A 14,342-nucleotide genomic window follows, 5' to 3' on the forward strand; every position below is an offset into this window, starting at 1 on the left:
GAGGCCAGAGTATTCATTCTCCTAAATTCTATCCTCCAAGGTTTCCTGAGGTGCTATCTGCTCCTTGACCAGGTGCCCCTACTCTTCTCTGTGTGATTGTCTCTGAAGAGCTCACTCACACCTGGGTTCTGATAACACCTCCCCTTGAGACTAACTCCAGACCACTCAACTATCTTTTCTGACCTCCCTTCACATACATTTGTATACAATCCTTCTAAGAAACTTGTCTAGAATTCTAATTTACATGTTCCATCTATTTTCTACTGGTTCCTGTGCCAATCACAATAAGACATTAGGTCAGACAACAAGTGAGTAGGTGTTGGTGTTCCGCCCAAGATCCTCTTGTAAACATTTAACTATTTGTGTGCCTCTCCACCCCCCTCTCTGCATGCTGCCTCTAACAAGAGAAGTTATAACTCAATTAGGATATCAGTCCTCAGACTACTGGAGCTACTTTGATAGGACATGAAAGCCAGCACAGAACATGGGTGTTTATATCTTTCCAGAGTGATCCTGAGACAATGAGTGGCTGGTGCAAGAGTACAAAAGCCCAACTCCCTCGCTCCATCTTAGGACAATTTCTGAGCTCCTGATTTTCTGTGTTCCTGATTTTCCCTGTGGGGTCAACTGATATTATCCTGCACAGAGGATTCAGTACAAAAAAACGTGTGGCTACCTTCTTCAAAAAGCAGGAACAAAGTGCTATTAGAGGTACTAAAATATAGAATATTTTCTTCTATGATCTGTCTTGTCATGACGTTTTTATTTGCTTTTATGTCATTCTAAGTTTTTTAAAAAAAGCTTAAAATTTTAAATCGTAAGCCTATATTTCCCCATTTATCTTTAGATTGTGCAATGCCTGTTTTAATACCAATATAAAAGCAATTAACTCATATGCAAAATCTCTAATTACACAATTTGTATTTTGTAGCTTGTACATGCACATGTATTTCATTGTTACCAAAACAGTGCATACACTACACAAAAGTAACGGAAGTGTTTTTCTTTCATTTATTGATAGGCTCACATTCTATCAACACTTACTTTGGCTTACTGAGAAGGAAGGAGTAAAAGAAAAATGAACTATGGTTTGCTTTATTTCCCACTTTCCTTCTGTGTCATCGTTTTTAGCATAAGTAGTCACTAACACAGGGAGGTAACTCTAGTAAGAATAAACCTGATGTTTCTTTGGTTGTTTGTGTATCTGAGAATGCCATTGACTTCTTTCTGCATTCTCAGCAAGTGCTGTTTTAAAGGGAAAGCACAGCTTCTAGGAGCTGTTGGCACCCTGATGTATTCAGTCAAAGACTCAATCCACTTTTGTGCTTGCTTTGAGTCTTGCTGAACTCCCACTACTGCTGAGTCACCAAAATTCCATGCTCATGGGCCACTGCAAATGCTACATATGAATGGGAAGGCAAGAAATGGCAAACACATAAATTGCATTCTCTCCTCTGCTCAATTGCGTGCTCCATTTTCCCATCAAACTTCAACCACAAATACAAATTCAAAGATAAAGTTTAAGAATTTCAAGACATAACAGCAGAACATTAAGCCAAGCAAGCACCCCTCTGAGTGAAGGTCCCTGTGCAATTGCAGAGGTTGCACATCCAAGTCATCTTTATCTTCACTGGATCTTGCTGAAATCGGGCCCTTTTATTATTTCTCCCTTTCCTACTACCTCTAGCTCCTTATTGGTTTCTCCTGGCAGTATCTCCTTAATAAATCACTTGTGAATGAGTCTTTTTGTCAAGGTCTGCTTACCGATTTAACCTAAAACGGTTTTTACTGAAAGTGTTCCTGAGAAGCAAATTTAATATGAGATTCAGGAGCTGGATCACATATTTAGCAAATAATAAAACACCGTACTCCCTTTCCACCATACTGGTGATGAGTGTGATAGCTTCTGGAATTCTGTGGCACTGAAATTGCTAGAATATTCGCCTATTTAATTGGGACAAATACAAAGAGATGCCCTGGCTTGGGCAGTATCTGCCTTGATTTAGGACTATTGTGAAAATGTGGAATTGATTGCTTTTAACTAGGTTATACTAAAGTTTTAAAAAAGAGAAAATGGCAGGCTCAGCTGATCTACTTACCAGCTTAATGATACTAAAATCAGAAATTTCCCCATAGTGAAATTTAAAGGGACCCTCATGTCCTAGAGCAGGAGTCAACAAACTCCAGACCTTGGGCCAAATCTGATCCCTTATTGTTTTTATAAATGCTAAGTGAAATAAGTCAGCCACAGGAAGAAAAATGACGTATGATCTCAGTTATATGTGAAATCTAAGAGGAAAAAAAGGTAAAATATGCAGACAGAAAATAAAACAGTGGTTACCAGGGATGTGGGGGATGAAGGGAGAAATGGAGAGATGTAGGTCAAAGGATGAAAAGTAGCAGATGTGTAGGATGAACAAGTCTAGAAATCTGATATATAACATGAGGACTACACCTAATACAATTGTATTGCATTAGGGATTTTTGTTAAATAAATAGTTTTAGCTGCTTTTGTCACAATAATACAATGTGAGATCACAGACATTTTTAATCTGTTAATCTTCACTATAGTAACCATATTACCATTTATATGTATCCCATCACATCATGTCGTAAATCTCAAATATACACAACACAATTTATTAAATAAATTATGCATTATTATTATTAGCACACAACCATGCTTATTCATTCCCTATGGCTGCATTCATACTACAAGAGCAGTTTAATAGTCGCAACAGAGACTGTATGGCCTGCAAAGCCTAAAATATTTATTGTCTGGCCATCTATAGAAGAAATTTGCAAATCCCTGTCCTGGAGTCTGAGAACCAGCCTGAGCAGAAGAAAAGGCACAGGACTTGTACTAGCGTGTTCTCACACGGCTAATAAAGACATACCTGAGACTGGGTAATTTATAAAGGAAAGAGGTTTAATTGACTCACAGTTCCACATGGCTGGGGAGGCTTCACAAACATTGCAGAAGGCGAAGGGGGAGCAAAGTCATATTGTACATGGTGGCAGGCAAGAGAGCTTGTGAAGAGGAACTCCCATTTATAAAACTATCAGATCTTGTGAGACTTACTCACTACCACGAGAACAGTATGGGGGAAACCACCCCCATGAGTCAAGATTCAATTATCTCCACCTGGCCCTGCTCTTGACATGTGGGGATTGTTACAATTCAATGTGAGATTTCAGTGGGGACACAGCCAAACCATATCAGGACTTGATTGTAAAAGTAGGAGAATTTCACTGAAGGCTGAATGCATTGCCTTCACCAAAATTATGGCTCTGATAGAGAAAGACTGAAACTTGGAATAGAAACATCTGGGTAAAATGCATTTAAGTTCATTCAGCTGCCAGATTTTCTTATTGGCTTATTATTGAACCATATTGGCTTGCAGAAGTGGCCAACTGCTTCTTGCTGGAAGGAAGAAGCAAACCCACCTGTCAGAGACGATGCAGAGGCACCAATAAGGCTGGTGCCAGTAGGACAATGCTTTTCCTCAAAATCGATCCACATCGCCCCTGATGGCCCCTTGTATTAGTTTCCTATGGTTGTCATAATAAAGTATCATAAACTAGGGGGCTTATATCAACAGACATTTATTCTCTTACCGTTCTGGATGCTAGAAATCCAAAATCAATGTATCTATTGGCAGGACCGTCTTCCTTCCAAAGACACAAAGGAAGAATTCTTCCTTGCCTATTCTAGCTTCTGATTGTTACTGGCAATCCTTAGTGTTCCTTGGCTTGTAGATGCATCGCTCTAATTTCTGCCTCTGACTTCACATGGCCTTCTCTCCTCTGTGTATATGTGTCTGTCTAAATTTCCCTCTTCTTATAAGGACATCAGTCATTGAATTTGTAAATACCCTAAGCCAGTAATCTTATTTCAACTTGATTATATCTGCAAAGATCATGTTTTCAAATAAGGTCACATTCACAGGTTCTGGATGGGCATAACGTTTGGGGGGGATATTATTCAACCCAGACACGCTGACATCAATAATTAGGCATCAATCATTAAGCATGGCCCAAACAGCTGACCCTGCTGTGAAATAGAAGGTTTATACTTAGAGGGAGCTACAAATCTGGTAAATATATACTGGCATCAACTGAGACAGAATGCTAGGGAGTGGATCTTGAGGGTGTAAACTGTGGCAGAGTGGGGAGAGTTCCAACTCTCCCCACTATACACAATATAAAGTTGTGTAAGAGGAGGAATTGGCCAGGCACGGTGGCTCATGCTTGTAATCCCAGAACTTTGGGAGGCCAAGGTGGGCAGATTGCTTGAGGCCAGGAGTTCGAGACCAGCCAGACCAACATGGTGAAACCTGTTCTCTACTAAAAACACAAAAAATTAGCCAGGCATGGTGGCACATGCCTGTAGTCCCAGCTGCTTGAGAGGCTGAGGCAAGAGAATCGCTTGAACCCAGCAGGCGGAGGTTGCAGTGAGCTGAGATCGTACCAATGCACTGCAGCCTGGGCGACAGAGCGAGACTCTGTCTTCCAAAAAAAAAGCAGGTTTTGTTGATGTGGGGGCACTTTTCCCATGACTAAAGATTTAATTCCCTGACAAGAGTGGTTTTGTTGATGTGGGGGCACTTTTCCCATGACTAAAGATTTAATTCCCTGACAAGAGTCCCTAGAGAAAATATTACTACACTGCTGCATGGCTCTTTGAAATCTTCAAAAAACTGATACTACATGTTAAATGATACAGAAATAGCAGAACTGCCTGTGCAGAATTGGGGGAGAGATCAAGTTCAGAAAATGAGCATGCTGGAATGGATTTACTGTATAAGGCCCAAGAATCCACCAGACGACCACATTCCTTAGATGGCAGAGTACACCGTTTACACAAGGCAAAAATGAACGTGATAATGCGGGAGTCATCAACATTATTCAGAAGATCAGTTGTATAGGCCAGGACTGATTATTAAAGATGCTGTTATATAGAACTAGGTTCCCTAGTATCAATGAGTATGACAGGATTCAGAATAGCAAGGCCAGATAACAGCATTTATCCACTAGGGAGAGGTAAATTGAATCTACCACAATAGCCAGAAGATCAAATGGCAACCAGACATTACCTATGGTAATGTCTATGGACCATGCTGTTACTAGTGGCAAGACAAGTGAGTAGCCAGCTTGAGATACGTGATATAATAAAAAGGGGTCCAGAGTGGATGATGTCAGCTGCCTCAATGGAAATTTATAATCAATTGTCTAGTTTCCAGACATGATCCAATTCTTTTTTTTTTTTTTTAATTGAGACAGGATCTCGCTATATCGCCCAGGCTGGTCTGAAACTCCTGAGCTCAAGCTGTCCGCCCCTCTTGGCCTCCTAAAGTGCTGGGGTTACAGGAAAGAGCCACTGTACTTGGCCTTTGACATGAGCCAGTTCACACCCAGACATATCAATTGAACATGTGTTTCCTTGTAGAATGACCCTGCAACTACACAGCAAGGAGATATAGCTGTTTTGATTGTTTTTGAGACAGGGTCTCATTCTGTCATCCAGGCTGTAGTGCAGTGGTGCAATCACGGCTCATTGCAGCCTTGAACTCCTGGGCTCAGGCAATTCTCCCACCCCAGCCTTCCTAGTAGCTGGAACCATAGATATACACCACCAAGACCAGCTAATTTATTTATTTATTGGAGATATGGGGTTTCCTTATGTTGCACAGGCTGATCTCAAACTCCTGATCTCAAGCAAGCAATCCTCCCTCTTCAGCCTCCCAAAGTGCTGAGGTTGCAGGTATATGTAGTTTGAATTAATTCTTTCCTTTCCTAAAAGGATCTATGGCCATTCGCTTGTGTAATAATACACTAGAGAAAGAAAAATGCCCAATTCTTTGAGGATTGTTGGATACAGAGTCCAACTGATGCTGATATCCAGAAACCCAAAGCACCACCATAGCCCATTATTAGAAGACATGTGACAAATGAAGTCCTCCCATAGGGTTATCTCACTGTGGATACAGCATATCCATGGACCTACCAGTTGCTATCATCTCAGTTCCTAAATGCATAATTGGAACGAATATACTTAGCAGGTGCCAGGACCCTCACATTGATTCCTTGACATATGGAGTAAAAATCTCCACAGAAAACTCAAGAGGAAGCCCCTGAAACTTCCCATTCATCAAAGTTCTTCAAACTAATGAGTTCCACATCCTGTTTGGAATGGCAGAGGTTAGTTTTACCCCTAAAGAATTAAATTAGGCAGGGGTGTTGGTTCCCACTCTATCACCATTTAATTCACCAATGTAGACTCTGCAAAAAACCAAAAAAAAATTAGTGAAGTATGGTGGACCTGTCGAAGCAGTATCCACAATCACAGCTCTTATCCTGGGTGTGGTGTCTTTACTAAAACAGACCAACTAAGTCTCTAGTTCATGGTATGTGAATTTTGATTTGGGTGCATATGTAATTTTCAGTATTCTTCATGAAAGCATCTGAGGTAGTTTACATCCATCTAGGATGGGCAACAGTATATATTCAGTCTTGATCCAGAGATATGCTAACTTGCCTGCTGTCACGATAAATCTAAAGACAACTGGCTTATTTGAACATTCCACCATATTGGAATGATGACACTAAGTTAATAGACCTAATAAGTGAAAAAGTACTCTGGATAGTCAGCTAAGAGGGTAAAAGGTATCCAGTGACTGGAATATTGGTGAAGTTTTAAGAGTCCAGTGGTTTAGGAAAAGCCAACATCTCTTGCAAGGTAAAGAGTTACTGCACCTTGCACTTCCATTCCTAAATGAATAAACTGAATGAATAAAGCAGAATTTGCTAGACCTCTTTTGGTTTTAAAGGCAGTATGTACTACACTTGGGAGTTTGGTTCTGACTCGTATATGGTTCTTACCTAAAACGTTCCCAGTTTTCAGTGGACCCCAGCATAAGGCAAAGAAAAGTACTCCATAGCTGAGTCCAACTACTCTCTTCAGAATACTGAGAGACTTCCTAGTGATAACAGAGCAATACATATATTATATGCTTTTTCTTTTCCCAAAAAGTAGAAAACAAACCCTCTATTGTTTTCTATTCAAAACCCTCAAATATTCCATTAACAGCAAGTGCATAATCCATAGTGATCAATGGACTTATCTCCACCCTGGCTTCATCACATTACAGGCTTCTGACAGCAAGTAATTTTAGAAGGGACCAAGATCAGCAATGAAAATGAAGAGTTGCTTACATGACTGACTTTGTTATATAAAAGAGAATTTTTTAAAAATGAGAAAAAGAGAAAAATGTCTTCATTACAAATGCAAATATAAAGGGGTCAAGTTACTTTCTACCTTTTTTCCTCATTGTTTATGACTCTGATCCCATCTGTTAATGTAAAACAGTAGCATATTCTTCAAAGATTTTTCAAGGTATTTAAATTCTAAAAAACGTTTAGTGTTTAAAATAAAGTGCTTTCAAGTAAATAATATAATAAAATGTGATCTATATATTACATAAATCAAAACATGGCTTAATAAAAAAATCCACATTCATATAGTTAATTTCCCATTGGCAAAGCATTTTCACATATATCATCAATGATTGTCTAATATATCTATAAAGGAGAAATGAGTGAATATTGTTATTCCTTTGGAGACTGAAACCACCAAGTACAGAGATTTTCTGCAAAGCCTCAAGTAATTTAAATTAAAGTGAAGATGTCTCCCGATATACTTTATAAAAATGTATTAGGCTAAACTGGTATACTGTATGAAATAAGAATTTCTATTCCAATATATTTGGACATTTTAAAGCATTTATATGTGTTTATTTTTTAATATGTGTCAAGCTGTAGGCTGAGGCCTGGGGATTTAAAAATGAATAAATAGTAGGCTCCACCCTTAAGGACATATACATACACACATGAATATACAAGGAATTATAACATAATACAATATGCTCTTGATATAAGCAAAATACTTACCCAAATACAAAGTAATGATTAATTCTGAATGATGCTATATAAGACTTTACAGAAAAGGTAATATATTTGATGAAACAGTGAAAGGAGGTTGGAAAGATGAGTTCTAGGTGTGAGGAAAGGAAAGTGAAGGAGCAGGGAGAAATCCAGAGAATCCTGAAAGCTTAGGGTGTTTTAGAGGAAGCGAAGACATTACAACTAAGAAAGAAATGAGTTGTGAAGAGTAGTGGGCAATGATCTCGGTTTGTATTTTTTTAGAACATTAATTTTACTATAAATACTAGAAATCAAAATGCCCAGAAGATAAACATAAGACCTATCACATCCTTGCATTTTCAAAGTCTAGCAAATTATATGACAAATTTTGTAATATGAAGAAGAAATATTTTTGACAAATTAACATAATATTTCAATGTGTATTGTGTTTAATGGCATTTCTGCATTACATTTCATGTATTACATTTGTTTTATATCTATGCATTTTATTACTTAGGGGATAAACATTTATATGAAGAGCATCAATTTTCCTAAAACGCTAGTAGCAGCAGTCAACATTTAATACTACTCTAAACAATCATTTTCATAACCTCTCTTTAGGGAACTATATTTTAGAAAGAGAAAAATTTGGGGGAAAATAAAATTAAAGATGGGTGTGGAGAAGTGAAAACTAGTGAGAAATTACCTGGCGAATATCAATCATCTTCTAATAGCAAAGTTTAAGTGCAACTAGATCTTAAGCATCCCTTTTATTTACAGGGAAATAATATAATATAATATAGCCTTTAAGAAGCTATATGAGAGCAGGGAGCTTACTAGTCAACTACAAGTTTGACACTCCCATATAATACAAGAATTTTCACCTCACTACCCATATATTATAGCAACAATATAATATCTGTAAACATCCTTTGTAAGCTGTAAAGGTCTTTTCATATTCAATAACAATAATACTTGCTTACTGAATAATTAAGATAATTAATTTTGAATAATTAAACAGGAATTATCCAATAAAAACTACTAAAGGGTATTCCAAGTGCTTATCCTGTGTCAAGCACTGTGATAAATGCTCTGTATGCATTCTCTTATTTAATTCTTTCAACCACCCATGGGAGGTAAGTAGTTTCCTCAATTCACAACTAAGGCAACTAACCTAGAAAGATAATCTGAGCTGACCAAGGAAATAAAGGAAAGTAATATAGACACAGTAATATACAGATAACATAAAGAAGACCTGAACAGAAGCAGTGCTAATATCAAAGACACAGATAATAACCATAAGAATCAAACAACCATAACAAAAACAAATAGCTCAATATATGAATGGACAAAGATTTGAATATACACTTCACCAAGAATATGTGGTTGACAGAAGGCAGGTGCAAACATACTTAGCATCAGTAATCATTATAGAGATGCAAATTAAAAACACATTGAAACACCAGCACACAGTCATTAGAAATTTTTAAATTTTAATTAAAATTAAATGACTGACAATACCATGTGTAAGCATAAAATGTGAAGGAACTTGAACTCTTAACACTCTGCTGATGGGAATGTAAAATGCCATAATCACCTTGGAAAACAGTTTGGAAATTTCTTTAAAAATTAAACACATACCTATCATGTAATCCGGCTTTTCCTACAAGGTATTTTATCAAGAGAAATGAGAGCATCTGACCACAGAAAGACTTGTACAGGAATGTCTATAACGACTTCATTTTAATAGCCAAAAACTATAACAACAAAAATGTCCATCATCAGATGAAAGGATAAACGAATTGTGGTATATCCATACAATGGAATACTACTCAGCAATAAAAGGAACTACTGAAACAAGATACAGTGTGGATGGAACCTAAAATAATTACACTGACTAAAAGAAAGCAAGTAAAAAGGAGCACATACTGTTGACTCTATTTACATGAACTATCCGCAACTGCAGTTTATTGTATGTCAATTATATATCTCTATATAAAGCTGTTTTATATGTCTGTATTCGCTTTTGTGGGTCTGTAATACACGTTTTTCATTTTTTTAAACCTCTGAGCATTACCATCAACATTTTAACAATAGTAATCTCGGCAGAAGACGAATTAGGGTTGTTTTGAATTTTCTTCTGCGTGCTTACCCTTTTTTCTTCAGTACCCCACAACAATTACATAAATACTATTTTAACACTAAATGCTATTTAAAGTTTAATTTTTAAAGAGCTATTTTAAGAGGATATAATCTCTGCACTAAGAAAAGATGGGAAAGTAACATATTTTGAGTTCAGAGGCATTTTATTCTTCCTAGGGTTTCTACGGTATCTCATTTCTCATTTCCTTCTTTCTTTTTTCTTTTTTTTTTTTTTTTTTGAGACGGAGTCTTGCTCTGTCGCCAGGCTGGAGTGCAGTGGCGCGATCTCGGCTCACTGCAAGCTCCGCCTCCCGGGTTCACGCCATTCTCCTGCGAAGTAGCTGGGACTACAAGAGTCTGCCACCACTCCCGGCTAATTTTTTGTGTTTTTAGTAGAGACGGGGTTTCACCGTGTTAGCCAGGATAGTCTTGATCTCCTAACCTCGTGATCCGCCCGCCTCGGCCTCCCAAAGGCGTGAGCCACGGCACCCGGCCTACAGTATCTCATTTCTTTACAATGAAGATACATTTTATGTTTAAAAATAAACTATGCATGTATTTTAAAAGAAACAGAGTCTTAAAAATTTTCCCACTATGCTGGCAATTGTTTCCATACTTACATGTTAAATAACCAGTTAATTTATGTACACTTACATGTTAAATAACCAGTTAATTTATGTACACTTACATGTTAAATAACCAGTTAATTTATGTATTGCTTTGGATGTGGACCTTTATTCTCACAGGTAAATTGGTGACTTTTGGTTCAACCTTTTCACTGTGTTGCCAGTCCAACTCTTGGTCCTTATGAAAAGGTCAGAGAAGAAGGGGGAGTACAGCTTGGTCCCTTCTTTGGGAAGTCCCAGTGCCTACTCTCCTGACAGCCTTTTTAACGCAGGTGAAATCAGTGACAATCGCCAAAGAGCAGAAATCTCGCGTCGTCGGTGGGGGCGAATGCTCACGGAATCGTGACTGGGCATCTGCGCTGGCCTCCGCCTAGACTGCGCCCCACGCGGGTCCCCAGAGCCCCCGGCGGCCGGCGGCGCTTCCCCGGCGCCCTCCGCGTGGAACCCCGTGCCTCTGGAAGAGAAGGGGCGTGTGACGCAGTCACCGTTGCCTAGGGCCACGTTCTGATCAGATCTGACGCCTCCAGCGCCCAACCCCGCGCCAAGAGGGCCGGGCCTCAGTTTCCCCACTTCCAAGGAGGCGGCGCTATGCTGTCCTGCTCCAGGCTCCTCTCCAGGCACATCAGCCCTTCGCTGGCGTCTCTGCGCCCGGTGCGCCGCTGCTTCGCGCTCCCGCTGCGTTGGGCCCCGGGGCGCCCCTCGGACCCCAGGCAGATCGCCCCCCGCCGCCCCCTGGCCGCAGCCGCCTCCTCCCGGGACCCTACCGGGCCCGCCGCCGGCCCCTCTCGGGTGCGCCAGAACTTCCACCCCGACTCCGAGGCTGCCATCAACCGCCAGATCAACCTCGAGCTCTATGCGTCCTACGTGTACTTGTCCATGGCCTATTACTTCTCCCGGGATGACGTGGCCTTGAACAACTTCTCCAGGTATTTCCTTCACCAGTCCCGGGAGGAGACCGAGCACGCGGAGAAGCTGATGAGGCTGCAGAACCAGCGAGGAGGCCGGATCCGCCTGCAGGACATCAAGAAGCCGGACCAGGACGACTGGGAAAGCGGGCTGCATGCCATGGAGTGTGCTCTACTCTTGGAAAAGAACGTGAACCAGTCGTTGCTGGAATTGCACACTCTAGCCTCAGACAAAGGTGACCCCCATTTGTGCGATTTCCTGGAAACCTACTACCTGAATGAGCAGGTGAAGTCTATCAAAGAACTAGGTGACCACGTGCACAACTTAGTGAAGATGGGGGCCCCGGATGCTGGCCTGGCGGAGTACCTTTTTGACACACATACCCTTGGAAATGAAAACAAGCAGAACTAAGCCACGAGCTGCCTTCCTCCCAGGCTAGTGGATCCGAAGACCAAAGTCAGCTGTCTCCTGCTTTCCTGCCCTTAAAATCACCTCCATCTTTATATTTTTCTGTTATACTATTCCTCCAATAAAGTGATTTGTAGAAAAAAAATGTTTTGCCCACGTTTAACAAGGCCTTTTTATTAACCATCAAGGCAGTTATTTTCCCAGGCTCGAAGATAGCCCAGGTAACTATGGTATAGAAAAAGACTCCAAAAAGCTACCGAAAGAGGGTGCAAACTAACGTTCTCCAGTTGCCAAGTATTATCAGAATATGAACCTACACTTAAATTCTGTGATTTTTAATTCAACAAGTGCCTGCCATATTCAATACCTTATGCAAAACGCTAAAGTGGGAAAATGGATAAAAATATACAAATGACTATAAGTGAAGAATATTTAGTACTGTGAAAATTACACATGCAAAAATGCTATGACAGCTTTTGCCTTTTCCCAGTGTGTCCCAAGAAGCAGTACTGTCTGGAGATCGTTTTTTTAAAAGAATTCGTAGTCAAATTTGGGATAAGCTACATGAATTATCAGTGTTGGTCTTGGAAAATCACAGCATATATTAACATTTTAAGGGCTCTGGGAAGTTTTGCAGTTAATAAATATAAAAGCTTTATTTTTGTTTAGCTCAGTGTTTTCCAAACATATGCAATCTCAGTGTTTTGCTGTTTTAATGTTGGTAATATAACAAACCAGACCTGATTCCACACTCTATATACTTCACCATTGAGTCTCTCTTTTAACCTGCCAAGAAGAGTGAAAACACTGCATAAAACACCTTTCTGTGGTCTTTAAAATGGACAGAAAAGAACATGGGGGTTCAAAAAGTCAAGAAGAGGGATCCAGAATAGAGGAGGCATCTAGTCAGGTAGATGTTTTCTTTAGGCATGGAAGTGAGGAGTGGGAGAGTCCAGCATTGGAATAGACTAGAACACTGAGTGGTGATTGGAAAGATGAGCTGCGGCAGAGTACAGAGGTGAGAAGGGTTTGGGCTTAATTCAGGGGACAAAGGCGAGGTCTTCAAAGGCTCTTAACAGAAGAAAACAGTGCTCAAAATTGAGCAATCTGAAGCTTAGTCTGGTTATACAGAATAAGAATCTGAAAACAACCTAAATATCTCTGTTAGTCTGGGTTTTCTGAAACACAGATGCCAAAACGGGATTAAGTGTACAAGAAATTAGGGGAAACAGACCTCTGAGAGAAAACGGAAAAGCAGCAAGTGGGAGAAGCAGGGAGAGCCTTCAGACTTCATGCAAATGTAATCCCCCGGGGGATGAAGAAGGGAAGTTGTGCATATTTCTTTGGAAAGGTCTGCAAGGCTGTCAGGGAGGCCTCAAGCCAAAGTCACTAGTCAGAGGAATCCCAAGTCTCCCAGAAATGAGCCTAAGTACCTTTCCTGTATTTAGGTATTGACTGGGAAGTATGGACTTGCGGCGAACCAAGTAATGAATCAATTTCAGAGCACGGCAGCTGAGGCTCTTGGCAAATTGTGCTCCCTGCAGTCCAAGACCTGAGAGCTACATGCATATTACGGCACAAGCACAACAAAATGGCTTAGATTAAAACACCAAACACTCAGTGTTTTAGATTAATACACAGAATACTCTGCAGCTATTGTTAAATATGATTTTGTACAAACACCTTATGATGTGGATACAAATTCTCAATGTTTTATGTTAAAAATGAGGAATATTACAAGATGGGGTTATATAATTCTATATGTACAATTATAAGACAAATTATATACGTATATAAAATGACAAAGTATATATACCAACAAGCAAAGCCAGAAAATTCTTTTAAATAGTGAGATTGTGGTTGATATTTATTTTCTTTAATTACATGTCTTTTCAAAATACATTTGTTATAATGGGCAGCCATTATTATAATAAGACAAGAAAAGCAAAACGTAAGATGGAGGGAAAAGCAATAAAGGCCAGAATTATGGTAAAACCAATGGAAATACAAACAGAGATTCTGGTAAGAGTTTAGAGGCAGAATCATTTCAATTTTGTGATCAATTTAATAATTGGAGCTAAAGAAATGAGGTGTGGGAGAAAAAGTGATGGGTCTAAAATCTGAGTTACTAGAGAATAGGATATTCGAGAATAGAGATCTCAGCAGGAGGGATAATTGGAGGTGGGGGAATGCATAATGATTTGTGTTGATTTGGTTGATCATTCTCACTTTACATTCTATTCTTAAGTGGGCCTATTTTGCTGCTCAGGAATCCTGTTATATTTCTATACAAAATCTCTTCAATTTTTCTAGATGAATGGTTTTCAAACTGTACCT

General features: G+C 39.5%; 1 protein-coding gene across 1 annotated transcript; it reads left to right on the forward strand.

Moving 5' to 3' along the window:
• The first annotated feature begins 11,197 nt into the window (after positions 1 to 11,197).
• On the forward strand, positions 11,198 to 12,152 carry FTMT (ferritin mitochondrial). The gene has a single exon (XM_004042402.5). It carries the CDS (start codon positions 11,280 to 11,282, stop codon positions 12,006 to 12,008), a length of 729 nt encoding a protein of 242 aa, XP_004042450.4. The 5' UTR covers positions 11,198 to 11,279; the 3' UTR covers positions 12,009 to 12,152.
• Positions 12,153 to 14,342: the final 2,190 nt, after the last annotated feature.

Source organism: Gorilla gorilla, chromosome 4 (assembly GCF_029281585.2).
Source record: "Gorilla gorilla gorilla isolate KB3781 chromosome 4, NHGRI_mGorGor1-v2.1_pri, whole genome shotgun sequence".
Lineage (NCBI taxonomy): Eukaryota > Metazoa > Chordata > Mammalia > Primates > Hominidae > Gorilla > Gorilla gorilla.

Coding starts and splice junctions, on each gene's coding strand:
- FTMT (XM_004042402.5), top strand. CDS start 11,280: ATGCTGTCCTGCTCCAGGCTCCTCTCCAGGCACATCAGCCCTTCGCTG.